Here is a 21,536-nt window from a genome sequence, read left to right as displayed (position 1 = left end):
TGTTTACCTGGCACTTAACGCGTTAGGCGGAGCCCCGACCGCCACTTACAGTACACGGGACTTTAAGTGCTAGGTAACGTTAAGCGGACATTGAACAACCGCAAAATGGTGTTAAGTGGGGGATAAGACGTTAAGCGGAGATGGTGCAACCGGCCCTGAAACCTACAATAAATTGTCGATTAATCTGAAAATACGCAAGTTTCGTAAAGCTTGTTTTTAGTTCATTTTATGCTGATGAGCTAAACGGGATTAAATATACAGTTTGAAGTGGGATCCAAACCAGAGTGATTATCGAGTGCGGCACGTGTTCTAGGATACACATTCCTGCAAACAGATCGCAAGTTATGTGTTTACCTTTTCAGAGTGGATTACAATGCAAGTTGAGGAAGAGTTTAAACTGTTCCCTGCAAAGGGGGAGGGGGGCGATTATGAAGTTAACTGAAGCAAAGAATACCTGACTTTTTTACGATGTCTTTTTAACAGCCGAACCAGAACGAAATTTACAGCCCCGATTTTTTTTGTTTTTTGCCAGGGAAAGGTTGTGTTCTCTCCCAACAGAATCTTCTCTTACCAGTTAATCCTGTAACGGACAATGTTCTAGTGAACGCACATAAAATCCAATATTCATTCTGTCCGATTATCTCCCGTCTCTTGCTTGCGCCAGTGACTACCGTCAAGATTCTTCCGAGTTTCACTTCTTGCAGTAAACGAGATTGTTTTCCTTTCCCTAGATCTCCGTGCAAACGGGTTTCTTATGAACTAAAATTGTAAGAATTTCGTGGAAGAGCAACGACTTTGCACAATTAAAAGAAAATACCATTTGTTAAAAGACTTTTTGTCACAACATGCATCCCGTGCATAACCGGTTGTATAACTAGGCAGGATAAATGGTGTTAACCGTCTCCTTGGAATCTTTGTGTTCGCGTTAAGCTCCTTGTTCTCATTTTGTGTAACATTTTTTACACTTTCTTTAAAACGTACAATATTATTATATAGTACTTATAAAGCTTATTTTCTGAGCTACCACCAAGTATAAAACATCCTTTGTGGGGGGAATTTATACTCTACTTTATTTACACCTGAAAACAGGCGCCATCTTGAAAAGTTTGGATAACTCAAAGTCGTTTAATACGAAGTTGACATTTTTTGGTCCCTTGAACTTCGTATTAACGAGGTTTTCCTGTAATGGTGTTCTTATTTATTTTCAGTGCAGTTGCCACTTAGGTCATGTATTCGATGATGGTCCACCACCTACAGGTTTAAGGTACTGCATCAATAGTGTAGCCCTAGAGTTTCTGCCCAAAATGAGCAAAGAATAAGGCATACAAGTTTCTCAAGGAGGTGATTAGGGTAAGTAATATATGTATAGATGTATCAGATGGATGAATGTAGCAAATGTAAAGTTAGCCCTTATGCATTAGGCATGCACATGCGTGTGTGTGCTCAGTCACAATGAAGGTGTTGTAATGAACGTGCTCACCTTTATCCCTCAGGGCTGCCCCCCCTATATTAGATATCAATAGAACCACATAATTATAGTGAATAAAAGTTCAAGATTTTGGTACAAAAACTGGGCATATTTCAGGATCAAAAGCAGTATATTAAATAGCATTTCAATGTTAAAATGGTGAATGTAATCCTAAATTTGATTCAAAAGCTATACAAATAGCTCTTAAACATTTCCTTTCTAACAGCACATTCATGTAATTATCAAAATATGTAATATTAAGTTTATTTCCATTACTCATATGATAATTTAGACTTTAGAAGGTGTTGTGTTGACAAATAAACTCAGAATTTCATGTTTTGCAGTTTGTATCTCGTAGTTTTCTGACAAAACTTGGTAGGAGAATATACCTCTTACATTTTGTGTTTCCGTCAAAAATGAAATATTCATGTGTCTAGGTACCAAGGAAGAATTCTGTTAAATCACTAGATACATCAGGCAAGGGCCATGTAATTTTTAATTTGTTACATTTTTCGTGACTTCATTACCACTGCATCTTTCAGTAGATTCATGTTCCTTCGGTCCCTACTAACTTCATTGCTTTTCAATTGTCTTGAAGGTGGGTTCTATAAATTGCAGTCTCTAGTACGTAAACCGTTCACTATTTCATCGTTAACATTTCGGTACGTTACAAAAAAGAAATCGAGCACTGTACATGACAGATTTGTTTTATGTTGTCTTGAGCTCATTGTTGTCTACTGCTGTCCAGGAAATAAAAACCTAATTTCATAAAGAAAACTACAGTGGAACCTCGATACTACATTTTTCAGGGGACCAAGCTGAAAAACTTAAAATCTGGGAATGTAAAATCAGGATTCCACTGTATTAAGAAATGCTAGGTTTGTATATATATATAAAAAATAATCGATCTTCTATGTACTACCTTCCAGTCTTACAAATTTGCCAATATAGACACACTGTGCTGAATTATAGGCCCAAGTCATGTGACAAGTCATTTGCAACTTTCACATTCATTGCGGTGAAATTTACTTGTCAAATTTCTGGATAAAGAAACTTAGAAGTGGCTCTTGATGTCAGCTCAGGGGTTTATCCAGGATTTTTCCCTTGGGGGGGGTGTTGGAAAATTTTGGGGGGGTGTAAGTTTGGGGAAGTAAAGTGTATATTTTGGACCTTTTAAAAATGTTCGCTCTAATTCAATTTGTTCATGGATGTTTCTAGAGATTAACCCCCCCCCCCCCCCCTTCCCTTCACGTAACATTTCAGAAGAAAAAAGATGTCAAATACAGGAAAAAAAGGAAAATAGATTAATGTTAACATTTCAATTCAACATTTCGAGTATTGCTTTCCTTCCGATAATGTTCAGTACTTAATTTAATCAATCGTTAGACAAAACACAAGGGATGACATTAAAAAAACACAATATTTTAACATATTATTACCAGGAATCATTTCATGCAATTCTTAAGCTAGTTATAAAGAAATTAGGAACACTTGCGCAATATTTTAACTGTATTTGTATCGTTCTTGCCGTAGGTGTAACTCGGACTTGGGGGTGCCCAATTGAAATATCAGTGAGAATGCATTGCATGGGTGTGCGTGCACTTGCCTGTCTGAAGTAGTAGTAATAAATACAGAAATAATATGACTTAAATAAATTATGACACTGCCAGCAAAGCGAGCAAGAACATTTTTAGAACTAATTCTTTGCAAACTGATTATGCATATTATTAGTTAAACATAGCGACAGTATCCCATGATGTTTACTCTTTACAATCTTGCTTTGCTCGTTCGTTGAAGATTTCAATATGAAATTCCTTGACCGATTTAGTTCAAAAGCAATATCAGGTATCTATCAAACGTGCATCCCAACTTCCCACTATATTTTAACGTCTTCATGGCCATGCTCTAAATATATCGAGTTTCATTACTTTATTTCAGTTTGTGAATCATCGTTTAAACAGAGATTTGAAAACACCAGCAGAATTTGGAACTCACTCGCTACATAGAACTATTAAAATTATACATGCATATCTTGTAACTGTTAAAACAGGAGGGGGCAGGGGGCATGTGGTGAGGTAAAGAGGACGCCGAACGAGCAAAGCAAGATTGTAAAGAGTAAACATCATGGGATACTGTCGCTATGTTTAATTAATAATATGCAAATATACCCTTACAAAACTTTGGAAAATACGCTTGGCGCCTTTGAGAGTTTATCTTTGAAATACAAAATGAGAGACTCTAGGGAATTAGGAGTCACGTGCCTCTTTGCCTTAAAAGAAAACGAAATAACATGTGCAAATAAACGCTTGGCACGTTAACTGCAAAAGGAAGGCAAGGAATTTTCACTTCTAAATTGAGGCAATGCTTTATTTTCAATTATTTAAAAATTGAATAGCATTTCTTTCACTATCCAACACAAAGAGCACAATGAACCAAACAAATTTTCTCTCTCCACGTTTTCCAGCAGGCAGTGGCAAGTGCCGTCGTGCCCTCACTGGTGCGCCTATGGTCAGATATAAATTTGGGACTTAATGTAAATTAAATTTCTTTTATGTTTAATTCCTTACACTCAGGCCCGTAGCCTGGAATTCTTTGTGGGGGGGGGGGGCAAAGTCAATCCTAGAGGGGGCAAATTTTTAATATATTGTGTCGCATTGACAGATATATAGCAGGGTACACAGAGGCACTTGACACCTCCCCCAAAAGAAATAAGTAACAGAAAAGGGATGATATCTTGAAACTGCAACGGACAAACAAAAACTTCGAGCAACATCAAATGGAATTTTTTCAATAATGACCTTTCTAGATTGCCAAAGAATATAAAGTTTAACATAAATAGGCTCATAGGGACTGTATGTACTTGATATTTACAGGTTGATAATAGTAGTGTAATTGGAGCGTTTCAAAGTAGTACTTTGTAGGTATGCATTTGTAGCCTCTTTTTTTTATCAATCTAATATCAGTTTTTGACATATTTTGACAATTTTTTGTCGATGTTTTAGCGTTTAGCGATGTTTTAGTAAAATTTCCCTTTTTTTCCCACTCGTACTTAGTATGTATGCATTTGTAGCCTCTTTTTTATCAATAGAATATCAGTTTTTGACATATTTTGACAATTTTTGTCGATGTTTTAGCGTTTAGCGATGTTTTAGTAAAATTTCCCTTTTTTCCCACTCGTACTTGGTAGGTATATCACGATCTTACGTGATATAACTTAACCTATCTTTTTTTTCTTACGATTTTTTAATTTTTTTTACGATCCTAAGTGATATAACTTAACCTATCATTTTTTTTTATTTACGCACCGAACTAACTTACAAGGGATTCTGTTTGTTTTAATATTTCAGTCGAGAAAAATAGAGAACATGAAGACGATACCTGAGGAAATAGTTCTAGTGTTTGCTACTAGATGTCGCCAGCGGCGATGTGGACGCAGTGTTGCCACACTATGAGGGCACAATTTCCCTTCCCAAGGGGCAAAATTTCCCTTTTTGGACCATTTTTTCCCTTCACCTAAGCAAATGACATAATAGAATAATAATTAGTTGTGGTAGTAAAAGCAGCATTATTAGCGGTGGTGCAGTTGCGGTATTGTGGTATTTTTAATTGAAATTTCTCTTTTGGCTAAAAATCTCGGTCATGTGGCAACACTGCGTGGATGCATAAAAGAACAATTATACACAACCTTTTTCGGTTCTCCTCCGTAGCCGTGCTTGTTAAGGCGTTCACTCGTTCTTGTCATTGTTCGTTCTACGTGTGGCCTATAGGTTCGAACCCGGTCGTGGTCGAAAGTTTTTCAGCGTGTCTAGGAGTCTTTAACAGTGTGTATATTTACTTCTCTGTGTTGAGTTTTTCGATATATTTTTTCGATAACTCTTACCATTTTCGAGATATTTGCAAATTTAAGATTTTTTAACACAGGACTTGGAAAATTTTCGATTGATGAAAAAATTGGTTCCATGACAACCTATGCCAATTTTGTTATGAGAGGACAGAGGACACCGAGACGATGCTAACGCAAGAAATCCCAGCTCTCTATGATTATTTTTTCGAAAGTTACGAGTGATCAAAAACATTTTTGGCAATTGGCTCACCCTTGACCTCCAAGAACCTCGAAAACTTGGTACACGTACTCTGCATCACCAAACTCGACAAGAGGGTCAACGGGAAGGATATTCGCGCTATCTCTTACGGTTTTCGAGACATTTTGCAATTTAACGCTGGACTTGGAAAATTTTCGACAGATGGGGGTCAAATTTGGTTCCATGACGACCTATGTTCATTTTGGTATGGGTGGACAGAGGACGCCGGGACTCGACCGACGCACTAAACCCGACCTCTCCACGACTATTTGTTCGGAAGTTACGAGTGATCAAAGTTTTGGCGGGTGGGCTAACTTCTTATCCCTTGACCCCAGGACCACCAAAACTTGGTACACGTATTCTACACCTCCAAAATCGACAGGGGGGGTAGCTTCGCTACCAGGATGGGGGTGTTTTTCGATATATTTTTTCGATAACTCTTACCATTTTCGAGATATTTGCAATTTAAGATTTTTTTTAACGCTGTGGACTTAGAAAATTTTCGATTGATGAAAAAAAAAATGGTTCCATGACGACCTGGTATGGGAGGAGAGACGACACCGAGACTCGATGAACTAAGTGGTGCTTTGTTTGTGTGTAAAAAAAATGCAATGCTTTTTGCACTTGGTTATCATCACCTAACATGTTATTAATTGTTTTTTAAAATTAATTACAACTGAAAACTAATAATTAATATTATCTAAAGTTACTAATTAATATTATACAAGTAATTGATATAATTTTTTTGTTCTTGTTGCTAGTGTTGGGTAATTATAGTTGTTGCAAAATATAAGCTCTCGCGTATGACAGTTTCTGAGTTTTGTTGGGTATATATAGACGAATCGAAATTTTACTTGTTATGTTAAATTGTATGTTAGGGTACATGGTAGGAGAAATCATTGTACAGTGTGTCCGTAAAGTCATGGTGCACTTTTGACCGGTCACAGGAAAGCAACAAAACAAGATAGAAATGTGAAATCTTCACCAAATAAAAGGAAAACTCTCCAAGTTTCCGTACTATGATGCGCAAGCGTGTGCGCACACAGGTGATGACGCAACACCACGAACTGCGCAGCAGCGGATCAGCCCTCGCCCACGCCAGTCGAGATGTGGACGGTACAGAGGCAAGTCCAGTGTGTTCTGTGGCTTGCGAAGTTCGAATCCGTGAGCAAAGTGCAACGTAAATATCGTCGCGTGTACAACGAAGCGCTTCTGTACAGTCCACATCTAGACTGGCGTGGGCGAGGGCAGATCCGCTGCTGCGCAGTTCGTGGTGTTGCGTCATCACCTCTGTGCGCACACGCTTGCGCATCATAGTACGGAAACTTGGAGAGTTTTCCTTTTATTTGGTGAAGATTTCACATTTCTATCTTGTTTTGTTGCTTTCCTGTGACCGGTCAAAAGTGCACCATGACTTTACGGACACACTGTATATTAGAGCGCTCTTTTAATGATTTGCCTATAACTGCATACAGGCAGCTGTAAATTTAGCATAAAATATCCTGATCCTCTTTCTTCTAGCATGTGCGACGTTTGTTGTGGTGGGATCATTGGGGGAAATGTGATTCTCCCAGTATGTCATCTGACTTACTAGCATATGCGATACGAAGAACAGGTGTGTATGTGGCTTACTAGGATTAGGCTCATGGTAATGAGGTCCTAGTAGCTGAAACGTTGTCGGGGTATTTTGCATTTTTTTTATTACGTGCTAAACTACACGAGAGCCTCTACGTGCTTTAGAGTAGAAGGGTAATTGGAGCGTTTCTAAACAGAAAAGTATGAGCCCTTCGATTTACGTGATACAACTTAACCTAACAATTAATAAATGAGGCTCACAATCTTACGTGACACAACTTAACCTAACAATTAATGGACTTGGAAAAAAAAACAATGGCGAGCGTAACATGGCGATGACGTGGAGCCTACAATACAAGTTATTACATAACATTGTGATGACTTATATTAAGCACCCCTTAATTGTATTACTTATAAGGGTATACTATTGCACAACGTTTTTGCAACAAGTTATTACGTAACATTGTGATGACTCATATCTAATGCTTTTTGTTGTATTAACTATAAGGGTGTAATAGAATCAGCAGTTAAATAAAGTATAAATCAAGAAAAAGTAAGCCATGGTTCGCATAACCTAATAGAAATAGACTTAGGTGGTTAAAGAACACCATGTTTAGAAGATTACTTGAAAAGTAAAATTAACGAAATTGAAATAAAAGTATCAGAGGTGCAAATGAATTGAGAAAGGGGTGGCAACCTAAAGTAAACTTCATAAAAAAAAATGGCTGACTATTTTAAATAGATGGAAGAACTACTTTAATGACGTTTTAAATGTTCATGTAGGAGATAAATCAGAAATAAATTAAGTACGCACAGCAGAACCTAACTTGATTGAAGTTAAAGATGCCAAAGAGATAAATTAGTCGAGAAGAAACTCGTTAATATGTCTGACAAAAAATGTACAATTCATGATGGATTAAAAAAAAAAAGAAGATGCTCTTTTTAGTTTTGCCTTAGAATATGCTTTTAGGAAGGTAAAAGAAACAAACGAAGTACTGTTAGCATATGCAGATGATGTAGACTTACTGGGGAATGATGTAAATACAATTAAGAATAATGCTAAAAATATTTTTTTTTCAAAAGCAGCTTAAGAGATAGGTTTTAGAAGATAGCAATGAGAAATCTAAAGATATGTGCTTACATGCCGAAACCAAGTGATAACAACTTGTTTGAACCAGTTTTCCAAATCCAAATACTTAGGAGTAATACTAACAATGAAAATGATATTAAAGAGGAAATGAAAAGAAGGCTTAATTCATGTTACTTTTCTCTTCATAAAACTTTTGTCTCGTTTCATATCTAAGGAACTAAAAAATTAAAAATATATATATATAGATCTTGCTCAGTATAAGGACAAATCGAACTTTCGGGTTCAAGAAGGGTAGAGAATTAATTAATTAGTTAATATTCAATGTAATATGGTTTCACGTATTAAACAAAAACAAAGTTAGTAATAAGGCATTCATATTGACAAGGGAATTCTTACAAATTTATTCTCTTCGTAAGTTTGCCAATAGCATTTTCATCATCCTGTGTTATTTCAAATCTTCAATTATGCAATGCAAAAAGGAGAAGAATTTCCATGACATGATAACATGAATTTGTACGTTGAAAGAAAAATGAAAACGAAGAGCTGTGATAAAAAAAGAACGCTTGACTCTGACGAGCGGGAAACATAATAGAAATCAAGGACGGAAAATATGAACAGAGGAAAGTGGATATTCAAAAGAAGGTGGCTCTTCCATGATAATTTTTACTTTTCTCAATCCGAACAAATTCATAAACATTATCATCATTGAATGTTGTTGTTGTTGATGAGTTGGTGTTTTAAGTCCACTTTATGCACAGTATGACTAATCGAGACTGGACCTACAGTTTAAAGTGGGATCCGAACCACGATGTGCCTCCACCAGGTATCAAACCTGGGACCCTTTGATTACAAGGCGACAACGCTACCACTGCGTCATGGGGAGGCCCCATCATTGAATGGTTGGTTACGTTGTCCCTCCGAACGAAAGACGGAATGCATACAAGCCTGTGCCTCCTAAGTTCATCGTGGCTTGCGAAATGAAAACTTCCGATGATTTTTATTTTTTAAGAACATGTTTCGCTAGGGAGGTCAAAATGACAAGTTCCGTAATTCGAATAACTTGTTGATTTTATTACGAACGAAGAAGGAATGCATGGCACTTAAAATGCTGTAGTATTATTACATCAGATCATCTTTTTGTCTTGCTTGCGTCGAATAGTCTCCTTACGTCTCTTCTTCTCCTTGTCGTTTTCGTTCAGAATCGCTTCCATCTCTCCTGTTATTACATTCGCGACTTCTAGATTATCACTTTTTCTCCCTGTAATTTTATAAATATAGTTTTTTTTTCATGATCATCTAGAGAACACCGGATAAATTTCAGCAATATCGATCATCTAGAGAACACCAGATAAATTTCAGCAATATCGATCACTCAAATGGATATCATCATCTTCGTCCAATACAATTCTTGAAAATTTTATATAGCACTTCCAGGAGTAGGTCGGTTAAAAAAAAAAACGCGAGCCCGAAGATTCCACTTTTATCTTGTTCTGTCTTGTTTAACCGATTTTGAATTTGAGATTTTTTATTTTTATTTGCCATTCACAACACGTTCGACTATTCGTGACAATACGTTTCAACCTTTCTGTATAAACGTTTCAACGTTCTGTACTCAACTCAACGTACTCAACAAAACTCAGAAACTGTCATACGCGAGAGCTTATATTTTGCAACAACTATAATTACCCAACACTAGCAACAAGAACAAAAAAATTATATCAATTACTTGTATAATATTAATTAGTAACTTTAGATAATATTAATTATTAGTTTTCAGTTGTAATTAATTTTAAAAAACAATTAATAACATGTTAGGTGATGATAACCAAGTGCAAAAAGCATTGCATTTTTTTTACACACAAACAAAGCACCACTTAGTTCATCGAGTCTCGGTGTCGTCTCTCCTCCCATACCAGGTCGTCATGGAACCATTTTTTTTTTTCATCAATCGAAAATTTTCTAAGTCCACAGCGTTAAAAAAAATCTTAAATTGCAAATATCTCGAAAATGGTAAGAGTTATCGAAAAAATATATCGAAAAACACCCCCATCCTGGTAGCGAAGCTACCCCCCCTGTCGATTTTGGAGGTGGAGAATACGTGTACCAAGTTTTGGTGGTCCAGGGGCCAAGGGGTAAGAAGTTAGCCCACCCGCCAAAACTTTGATCACTTGTAACTTCCGAACGAATAGTCGTGGAGAGGTCGGGTTTAGTGCGTCGGTTGAGTCCCGGCGTCCTCTGTCCACCCATACCAAAATGAACATAGGTCGTCATGGAACCAAATTTGACCCCCATCTGTCGAAAATTTTCCAAGTCCAGCGTTAAATTGCAAAATGTCTCGAAAACCGTAAGAGATAGCGCGAATATCCTTCCCGTTGACCCTCTTGTCGAGTTTTGGTGATGCAGAGTACGTGTACCAAGTTTTCGGAGGTTCTTGGAGGTCAAGGGTGAGCCAATTGCCAAAAATGTTTTTGATCACTCGTAACTTTCGAAAAAATAATCATAGAGAGCTGGGATTTCTTGCGTTAGCATCGTCTCGGTGTCCTCTGTCCTCTCATAACAAAATTGGCGTAGGTTGTCATGGAACCAATTTTTTCATCAATCGAAAATTTTCCAAGTCCTGTGCTAAAAAATCTTAAATTTGCAAATATCTCGAAAATGGTAAGAGTTATCGAAAAAATAACTCGAAAAACACCCCCATCCCGAAGCTACCCCCCCCCCCCCCCCCGTCGATTTTGGAGGTGTAGAATACGTGTACCAAGTTTTGGTGGTCCTGGGGTCAAGGGGTAAGAAGTTAGCCCACCCGCCAAAACTTTGATCACTCGTAACTTCCGAACAAATAGTCGTGGAGAGGTCGGGTTTAGTGCGTTGGTCGAGTCTCGGTGTCCTCTGTCCACCCATACCAAAATAAACATAGGTCGTCATGGAACCAATTTTTTTCATCAATCGAAAATTTTCTAAGTCCAGCGTCAAAAAAAAATCTTAGGACAAAAAAAAAACCTACAAAGACAGAGACATGGACATAGACATTACATATAGACATAGACATTACACAAAGACATAGACATTAGACAACTTAACCTAACTTAACCTAACAACCGGGAACACGAGCCCGGGGACAGGGATAGGACCCCGGGGACAGAGGTCCAGGGACAAGGGGTAGGTTAGGTTAGTTCGATGCGTAAATAAAAAAAAAATTATAGGTTAAGTTATATCACTTAGGATCGTAAAAAAAATTAAAAAATCGTAAGAAAAAAAAGATAGGTTAAGTTATATCACTTAAGATCGTGATATACCTACCAAGTACGAGTGGGGAAAAAAGGGAAATTTTACTAAAACATCGCTAAACGCTAAAACATCGACAAAAAATTGTCAAAATATGTCAAAAACTGATATTCGATTGGTAAAAAACAGAGGCTACAAATGCATACCTACTAAGTACTATTTTGAAACAATCAATTAGCACTACTGATAATGTTAATAAACGATTAATGGGCCTCTCTGCAGAACTGATTAAAGTTTATAAATCATGCTTCATAATGATTCCCTCTTGTTTCCAGTATGCAAGAGTTTTCCGCACAAAGGAATCTAACGAGAATCCAATAACACCATTGTGTTGTGTTATACAAGAAAAATCGAATTAATTAAATAATAATGGTTACATATTATCTACACTTTGATGATTGTGAAAAAAATTGTAATACATTTTTCTTGTACTTGCTAAAACATGGGTCCCTTAGTCCACCACGGAATCTATTTCCTCCAAAGGGGAGACTCTTGCATCGCTATAGACAAAGTTTGCCTACTGGTTACGTTAACCATTTTGCAAAATATTGTGTGAATTGTATTATAGTTGAAATACATGTTTTGACACCTGACCAATAAATAGGAATACCTTGATTGATCAATGACTTCTTGGATTACAGTATCATCTTTAATATTTCATATTAAGTTTCATAGAAATAAATTGTTTTAATAGGGCGCAAATAATTTTACGGGGCACCATGGCATTCTCTTTAACATTTTTTTTTCATATAGATCATTTGACTCCCAGGGCCGAATCTCACCGTCCCATAGCTCTGAACTTTGACTATAAGAATAGAAGACATTGCGAGCGAAGCGAGCAAGAAAATTTTACGAAATGTATTTTTATTTGTATAAAATTTGAAATCGAGAGGGGGGAAATTGCCCCTTGCAAGTGCCCTTGGCCGTCTCGAACAAAAATGCAAGGAACTCGTAAAAACTAATTCCATCATGAGTATCCAATTGCCCTGTATTCTTAGATTCTCCTAGTCTTGTTTTTTTTTTTTTACTTCAATGTTTGCTTCCCCTAGAATGGACTTCCGTCCAAGGTCGGGAGGGTTGGGGGGACGATGCCCCTGCCGCCCTGATGTTTGCGGCACTGTTTATGAGTGTCTCTTCATCAATTTCACGTCATCATTCATTGTTGCGATTAGCTATAAGTGGCATAAAAGCAACGCTATCAAATATCCACTCCCTCTCTCTACCACACGAATCACTATTACCAAAAAGGGAATCCCCCCCCCAATCCTGATACCACATTATACTGAATCCCACACACCTTCATAAATCACAAAATCAATAAGTGTCTTTGTTATGTTGCTAGAGTAATTGTAAAGATTAGTGAGAAATCCAGGTGTTCTGTATTTTTCACAGGGGGAGGGGGCAAAGCAGGCTCTCAGGGGGGTAGTTGCCCCCTGCCCTCCTCTAGCTACGGGCTTGCTTACACTTCCTTTGCTTCCTCTGAAAAGTTGAATAAAATTAAACATGTCATTATATCAGGGAATCGACTAGATACAAAGAGAAAGCCAATTTTTTCTAAAGCTATATCTTTGCAAACTGACAATAACTTTAATTTAATAGGGTGCCAGTAATTTCATAGGGCACCACGATGTTAACGCTTTTCTGTTTTTATCTGTCTTGCTTGTTCGGCACCCCATTTGTACTTATCGCCCAGGCAAGCACCCCACGTGGACCCTCCCCCTTTTACAACTCTCTTTCTAATAGTATATAATTTATTTTACAAAGGTAAGAACTCTTGGAGCCACATAAATGGTCTTCAACTATAGACGTGAATGAATCACTTAGGTTCTTCATGAAATATTTGCCATTTTATATCGAATACTCGGTCAGTAAATTTTATATTGGTACTTTATGAATATCGGTTGGAAGGAATATAGTGTCACTGATTATCTACTCATCACTTTCGGTTTCTTTCTGTCTGGTTTTTCATTTTCTCTATCTTCTTCAGACAGTTTTGCAGTAAAGTTTCAGACATTGTTATACACTAAACAGAACGACAACACACGAACGGAGATGCTACACTGAGACTGACCTAAGGCCAAAGGCATTTGACTGTTCTTTTCTCTACCGCTCCAAAATCATCCATCTCGCCAAGTTACAGAAAATAGTGTTGCTAACCATAGTAACAGAATTCACTACAAGGAGTCAAACCTGTATCTTTGAATTTCTTCCCTTACTTTTATCGTACATTTTGTCACATGAAAGAATCAAAAGGAAAATGCAACAAAATGTAAATTTCATTGACTCGGGGGTTGAATAATTGAATTTACGAATCTGTAACGTATTTAAGAAATATATAAGGTATTCAAACGCTGAACTGTCAACACTGTGCGCGGAATGTGCTCCCTGGAAGGAGGACGAGAGGTCAGTTTAACATTTTCCAGATGGCAGTGTCCCTTCCCTCCCCTTTAGAGCTGACCAAAGCCATGTCAAGGGAGCTGGTGTTTCCAGGAAATGACCATGCTGCACATTCCACCCTCTTCCTTGATACTTTGGTTTTAGGTGGTCGAATGGTCCATTGGACTACGCTTCTTCATCTACAAATGATTCCTTTCTGTTAATGTTGAAGTATTGTCATTCTTATTGTTGATATAAACATTTTTATTTACACCCCCCCTCAGGGGGGGTGTTCCACTTTTCTGCTTGGGGGGTGTTCACCAAAATTTGGGGGGGTGTTAGGGGTGTGTGGATAAATCACTGTGTCAGCTACTTGTTTGGGCAATTCCATTATAAGAGTAGAGCTTGAGGCTACTACATCTGTGTTTGTCAAATGAAGTTCCCAGTTGATGTGATACAACAGTGGTGGAAAAGAGTAACTAAATTGCCTAACCTATCTAAACTAAATTGTAACTAACCTATAACTAAATCTCTAGCCTTCTTAAACCCGAAGGTTCATGGCTGCAGCAACACAGGCCTTCCATCTGTCCCTATCCTGAGCAAGATCTATATACTCTTTTCCATCCCTACCGATTTCCTTTAAGTCCATCTCAACGTTGTCCCTCCATCTTCGTCTTGGCCTTCCTACAGGTCTCTTACCATCAGGTTTCCCAACAAGAATCCTGTAAACTCCTCTTTCCTCTCCTATTCGTGCCACATGGCCTGCCCACCTAAGTCTTCTTGATTTAATTATTCTAATAATATCTGGACATGAATACAAATTATGTAGTTCTAAATTATGTAGCCTTCTCCACTCACCTGTCTCCTCATCCCTTTTAGGTCCAAATATTTTCCTAAGGATCTTATTTTCAAATACTCTCAATTTATGTTCCCCTTTCAATGTAAGGGACCAAGTTTCACACCCATATAATACTACAAGCAAAATTACTGTTTTGTATATTTTAACTTGTAATTTCTTAGATATTAAACGAGAAGACAAAAGTTTATGAAGAGAGAAGTAACATGCATTTCCTGAATTAAGCCTACTTTTTATTTCCTCTTTAATATAATTTTCATTTGTTAATATTATTCCTTAGTATTTGAATTTGGAAACTGGTTCAAACGAGTTGTTACAGGTTCGGCCTGTAAGCATATATTTAATTTTCTTTTTATTAACTTGCAAACCTATCTCTTTAGCAGTTTTGAAAAATATTTTAGCATTATTCTTAATTGTATTTATATCATCCCCTAATAAGTCTACATCATCTGCATATTCTAACAACTGAGTCACACCATTTAATTTTAGTCCTTCGTTAGTTTCTTTTACCTTCCTAACAGCATATTCTAAGGCAAAATTAAAGAGCAATGGAGATAATGCATCTCCTTGTTTTAACCTATCATGAATTGTAAATTTGTCAGACACATTCATACCCACACAAATTTTACTTTCTGTTTCATTGGTGCATACTTTTATCATACTAACAAGCTTCTTAGGTATTCCAAACTCTACTAATATATTATATAATTTATCTCTTTTGACCGAATCATATGCTTTTTTGAAATCAATGAATAGCTGATGGACATTTTGATTATATTCCCACTTTTTTTCAAGTGTCTGTCGAATGTGAAAAATTTGATCTGTAGTTGATCTGTTACGTTTAAATCCACATTGATTTGATTTGATTTATTTTACTTCGCTTTTTGTGCCACTTTTGGCTAATTTGCGAAGATGGGGATGAGTGATGATATGATGAAATTGATGAATGGACACTCACAAATATCCATGCCCAGGCCAGGATTCGAACCCGGGACCCCTGGCGTCAGAGCGCGATGTGCTTTCACTCCGCCACAGGAGCCGGCAAATCCACATTGATAATCACCTATAATTTCATTAGCATATGGGGTTAGTCTTGTTAAAAGAATGTTAGATAATATTTTATATGTTGTTGAGAGTAGAGAAATTCCACGGTAATTATTGCAGTTCATTTTATCACCTTTTTTAAACACAGGAACAATTATGGATTCTTTCCACTGTTGAGGGATTTCTTCTTTATTCCATATTAAACAAATTAATTTATGAATTTGACATATTAATGAATTTCCACCATATTTAATTAACTCAGCTGGTATTAAATCAATGCCAGGTGCTTTGTTATTCTTTAGCCTTTTAATAGCATCTTTAACTTCAGTCAAGTCAGGTTCTGGTACTAAAGGTTCTGCTGTGTGGACTTCATTTACTTCTTATTTATCTCCTACATGGACATTTAAAAGGTCATTAAAGTAGTTCTTCCATCTATTTAGAATATCGCTTGGGTCAGCTAGAAAATCACCGTCTTTATCTTTTATCAAGTTTACTTTAGGTTGCCACCCCTTTGTAAATTCATTTACACCTTTATATAACTCTCTGATATTTTTGGTTTTGCTGTTTGTTTCAATTTCGTTAATTTTGCTTTTCAAGTAATCTCTTTTTTTTTACTTCTAAACATGCGGTTAACTTCTCGCTTTATTCTATTATAATTGCTTAGATTTGTATCACCAGAGTTATTTAACCACCTAAGTCTAGCCTGATTTCTTATTTCTATTAGATTATGACATTCATTATCAAACCATGGCTTACTTTTTCTTGGTTTATGGTATCCTATACTTTCTTTAGCTGCTGATTCTATTGCATTACGTATGTGCTCCCAATTATTATTTACGTCTGTTTCATTTATATTTTCATCATCATTTAAATCCTGCAAAACATCAAATCTATTTGACAGTTTAATTTGGTAATCTTTCTTAATTCTTTCATCAGTAAACTTTCCTGTATCAAATTTTAGAACTTTTAGATTTTGTTGCTTATGATTTATCACTGAGAGTCTTTCTCTTAATTTAGCAATTACTAAATAATGGTCACTGGCACAGTCAGCACCTCTATGTGTACGAACGTCAATTATACTAGTATGCCTTCTCTTATCAATGAGAATATGATCTATCTGATTATGAGTTTTACCATATGGAGAAGACCAGGTATATTTATGGATATCTTTATGTTTAAAAGTGGTACTTTTCACAATTAAATTCTTTGAGGTTGCAAAAGTAATCAATCTTATACCATTATCATTACTTAATTCATGAAGACTTTCTTTACCAATGGTGGGTTTAAATGTCTCTTCTTTGCCAATCTGTGCATTACAGTCACCTAACAGAATTTTCATATCATACTGAGAAAATTTATCAAAGATCTGTTCTAACTCTGCATAAAAATCATCTTTAGTATTATCATCTTTATCTTCCGTTGGTGCATGTATGTTTATGAAAATAATTTTACACCACCTACCCTGTAAAACTGCATATGATATCCTGTCATTAGTAAATTCTACTGTTTTAAGAGCTGAGATAATTCTATTATTTATGAAGAAGTCTGTTCCAAAATTATGATTTTCAGTACCACCATAGAAAAAAGTATAATTTTTAGTTTTACAATTCCCTTCTCCTGGCCACCTAACTTCCTGGACAGCTACTACATCTAATTTATACTTAACTATCTCATTAACTGTATACTGAAATGTCCCAGGCTGGTAAAGGCTCAGAACATTCCAGGTGCCTAATTTAATATCCTTATTCCTAATGTAGATCTTATCCTTAGTCCAGGGACCTCCCAAAGTAGTCCCCGCCTGGAGATCCGAACGGGGGACTATTTTACCTCCGGAATATTTTACCTTGGGAACATCCATGGCCTTATATTGCTGATTCTTGACATGTCTTTTTACAGTGCAGAGTTGTCAGCTCTACCCTAACCCCCAATATGAATGGAGGACCGCACCTGTCATTGGTCAGCGAATCCCTTGGATCCCAAGAGAACAAATCAAATAATACTTCTATAAGCCCAATGCATTTCTCTTTGCCTCCTACGGCCATCCTGCGACTGTTGCCAAACCTGATGCACATAAAAACTAACCTATTCCCCATATCAGCAGATATTTTATCAATATTAGGAAATTTCATATCCGCACTATATTGCGATTGGCAAAAATCTCATATTGGTTCATCCTAACTCCTTACCATAGGGAACTTTCAGAGTGAAGTAGTATGTGGCATTGGGGGAGGGGGGTGGGTGACAAGCAGTGCGAAACAAAGGCAACACAATGCACATTGAGAAAATGGCCCAGTCCAACAGACAGCTTTACCGGAAGGTGTGCCTAGTTGGATAAATATATCAAAATAGTTCCGTTAGGTAGAATGTTCATTTACATTGAGTGTTACCTGTGCAATTCGGCATATTTTGATGGTTGTCGTGCCACTCCAGTACGAACAGTTGCATTAATTTCTGAAAGTTTGTTTCGTATTGACGTGTGCTGCTTGTGTGTAAATTCCCTTAGCAGCATCTTAATTGGAAATCTTTCATACAAAAATGAATAATTAAAAAAATATATTCATGTAGTCTGCAGGAATGTTCAGTAAACGTAAATTGTTTGAATAGTTTGCAATAATCACGATTTAAGGTCAATTTATTATTCTATTAAAGATGATACGGTTTATTTACATGTTGCTTTTCCCACTGTTTTTATTTATTTGGTAATTTATAATTGTTTTATATACTTTCAGAGTAAGCAGCACACGTTTGAAGATGAGGTATCAACTACAGGCTTGAAGCACACTCCTGTTATTCAGAATTGCAGCTTGTACCTAAGCAATGTAAAGGTAATAGAAACTTTGTTCACTTTTATATGTATATGCAATATGCTACTCAAAAGTACCCCAAGTTTAAATGAAGCTCGCAACAGGAGAGCAGTTGATTATGTGTTGCTAATATGTATATCTTTATTCAAGAAGTAGTTCATCAATCACTTGTAGGCTTTCTTTTGGGATTTTTTTTCTTCGTTGCCGTAGTATAGAATGCTTTAGAATGTGTGTAGCTTACATTTCATATAACTTAGGTTATCAAAATTAATGTCGTAAGTTTTTTCTGTGATCAAAAGTTGAATTTATCCAATAACTATTTGAAGAGTTGTGAAAATTGTGGACATTCCAAGGGTTTGAGCTGGGACTTTTGTCAGCTGAACTACAAAATCAGAACCTTGCATCATCACAATTATAGCCGTACTTAATTTTCCTGGTGTTGTGGTCCATGAGTAAAAAAAAAAAATACTGTTTTGTGCACCAAAAGCTATATCCGACGGCTCTTTCAGTTTGAATTAGCTGTTTCATTCAGAGATAGATGGCACTAGTAATTTTACTTCAAATATTCTGAAACTTTATGCAAACTGGACAAAGTCGGTTTTCTAGAATACACCACTGTGAAGAATTTATTTATAATTATCAGAGAAATATGCACACACATTTTTTTTTTATTCTAAAAAATATGGAAGTTGATGTTCTTTGATTGTAACTTCTTTATGTATTCATTCTGTAATATTACTTTTTTTTATTGTTGTGGAGGGCCCCATTCTCGTAGCTTCCATTCTCAGCAGTGACAATATTCATTTGCATGCCACAGAACTGTCAGCATATCGCTTTGGGCTTTTTTCTTGCCTCGCAATAAGTGACCAGTCATTTAAGAGACCAATATAATTTTGCATTGGTAAGACACCATAGCTGTTCCTAAACCAAATAACGGCCCTAGAGGCCGAAACATGCCCGCTCCAATAAAGGTGATTTTATTAATAATAATAATAATAATAATAATAATATCACTATTATTTTATGTATTTCCATTGGCTTTATTGTTAAGAATCTTTCAAAATCTGTACCAAGATTTCATTCATATTTCTGTGTAGTTATTTTCACATTAGTGAGCATGTTTTGGTTTATTTATTTATTTTCTGTATTCCAACAGGTTTTCCTTCTTTTTCCAGCTATTTACCTAGGTATACTTCACTGCTTGTAGCTTTTGCATCGGAAGATATATATTGTGCACGAGCAATATACTCTCATGGTAGTTCAAAAGCAATTTTCTTGTTTTTCCTCAGAACTTCGAATTTAGGTGATATTTTGTTCTTAACCCTCTGTCATCCGCATCCTCATAGTAGCACAAATGTCTCTCATGGAGCACTCAATGCCACCTTATCAAAACCAACATTATTTACATGAATTATTGATGCAAATCAATGTTGAATTATACTAGTACTTACTGGAAATGAGGGGAAATATATTTGAACGCAAACATGTCCATTTCGAACATTTTTATTAGCTATTAAAGGAAATAGACTAAAAAAAAATCACTGAAAGCGTCTTATAGAATTACAAGCTTAGACTCTTAAGCAAATGCACCAAAATATTATCTAAAAATAATTAAAACTTTGCTATATAATGAAGGAACTAAAAAATGATCTCACCATTCATAAAATTTTCAATATATTTTTCAAAAATTTTCTACACATTTTTAAAAAATTCACGTATTTTTCAAAACAAATTGAAATCTTACAACTTATGTGGGCTTAGAATGGAACTATTTGTTCCAAAATTATCATTCAAAATCTTACTGACTCGTAGAAAAAGCAATGAAATGTATAAAACACAACTCAAGGAGTTACAAAATATTTCTAAAATGTTCAAATCTCAATATGTTTCTACTACTTTTACGAGATATATGTAAAAAAGGACATACTGACTCAAAAAAGAAAAAGAGGAACCAAATATTGTCACTTTTCAATATTGTTATTTTGATGACAACTTTAGACAGTTCGTATGGGTACTGCAAAGGTTTCTGCATACAAATAATTTACATTCAGAATAACTTACAGTCATTTTATTCTTCTTATTGCCGCCAAATTCATGATTGGCATGCTATGATTTAAGGTATGAAATGTTCCCATACTGAGTGCCGCCAAAGGGAACTTCAGAGGCATGTAAGTGCACTGAAAGAAAGCCAGAAAAGAGGCATGAAGGCCTCGTATGTTTTCATGGGAATAGTGTAGATAGATTACAGAGTGCTTTCCTGAACATTAATGTGCTGATAAGGAAAATAAATTAAATTTTTTATAAAGGTGGCACGCAGTGCTGCCACGTGGGTTACAGAGGGTTAAACCAATATTTGCATTCCAGTTTTTGACATCCTGTTTCTACTATAATTGTAGTATATCATGGCCTCTCTTGATATTACACTTACTTTGTTTTCTAACAAGAAAAGGAAATGTTTGTACAAATGGACTATTTGAATGATACAGTGGTGTGAAGTATCCATTTTGTAGCCAATGTTATGTATTTATGATAATAGCATTGTTTGTTAATTTGTGAATGCTAATAAAAAAAATTGTTTTACACAGTTATGTTGTATTTTTTCACAGCTTTCTTTATTTGCGTTTATTGCTTCTTAAATTTTTAGCTTTTTTTTGTTGTTTTTTTTAAATAATAATTATTGCTAGAAAAGCTATGCATGAAACTATTTGTATGTAGTAGTCTTTTAAAATCTTGCTCACTTCAACCATCATTTTTATTGCACGAAATTAAAAATAATTTATTTCTCCAAATTGAAACAGCAATAAAGAGTTTTTAAAAACTTCTTATACAATGTGCTGGTACGATCATGTCTCACCTTGTAGGCAGAAGGCTAAAATAACCCAGTACACATCAAATTAAAACTGATTTCCTGGTTTCCTCCAGCACAACCTTCTGGCTACAAGCAAGTCCGACAACAATA

General features: G+C 36.0%; 1 protein-coding gene across 3 annotated transcripts in view; it reads left to right on the top strand.

Moving 5' to 3' along the window:
• Window positions 1-21,081, top strand: part of LOC146003121 (peptide methionine sulfoxide reductase MsrB-like) — a 48,121-nt gene extending 27,040 nt beyond the window's left edge. The window contains exons 5-7 of one of the 3 annotated variants that reach the window (XR_014443784.1): window positions 1,209-1,350; window positions 18,503-18,598; window positions 19,753-21,081. Coding sequence is in view for 1 of the 3 variants with exons in the window: in XM_083141298.1 (XP_082997424.1) it covers window positions 1,209-1,319 (111 nt within the window). In the remaining 2 variants the exon portion in view is untranslated. Of the gene's footprint in view, window positions 1-1,208; window positions 1,351-18,502; window positions 18,619-19,733 lie in introns of those variants that run through there. The other 2 variants (XR_014443783.1, XM_083141298.1) reach the window with 2 other exon arrangements.
• The last annotated feature ends 455 nt before the right edge of the window (window positions 21,082-21,536 follow it).

Source organism: Lepisma saccharinum, chromosome 19 (assembly GCF_977018435.1).
Source record: "Lepisma saccharinum chromosome 19, izLepSacc3.1, whole genome shotgun sequence".
NCBI classification, from domain to species: Eukaryota; Metazoa; Arthropoda; class Insecta; order Zygentoma; family Lepismatidae; genus Lepisma; species Lepisma saccharinum.
This window is presented reverse-complemented; position numbering and strand designations above follow the sequence as displayed.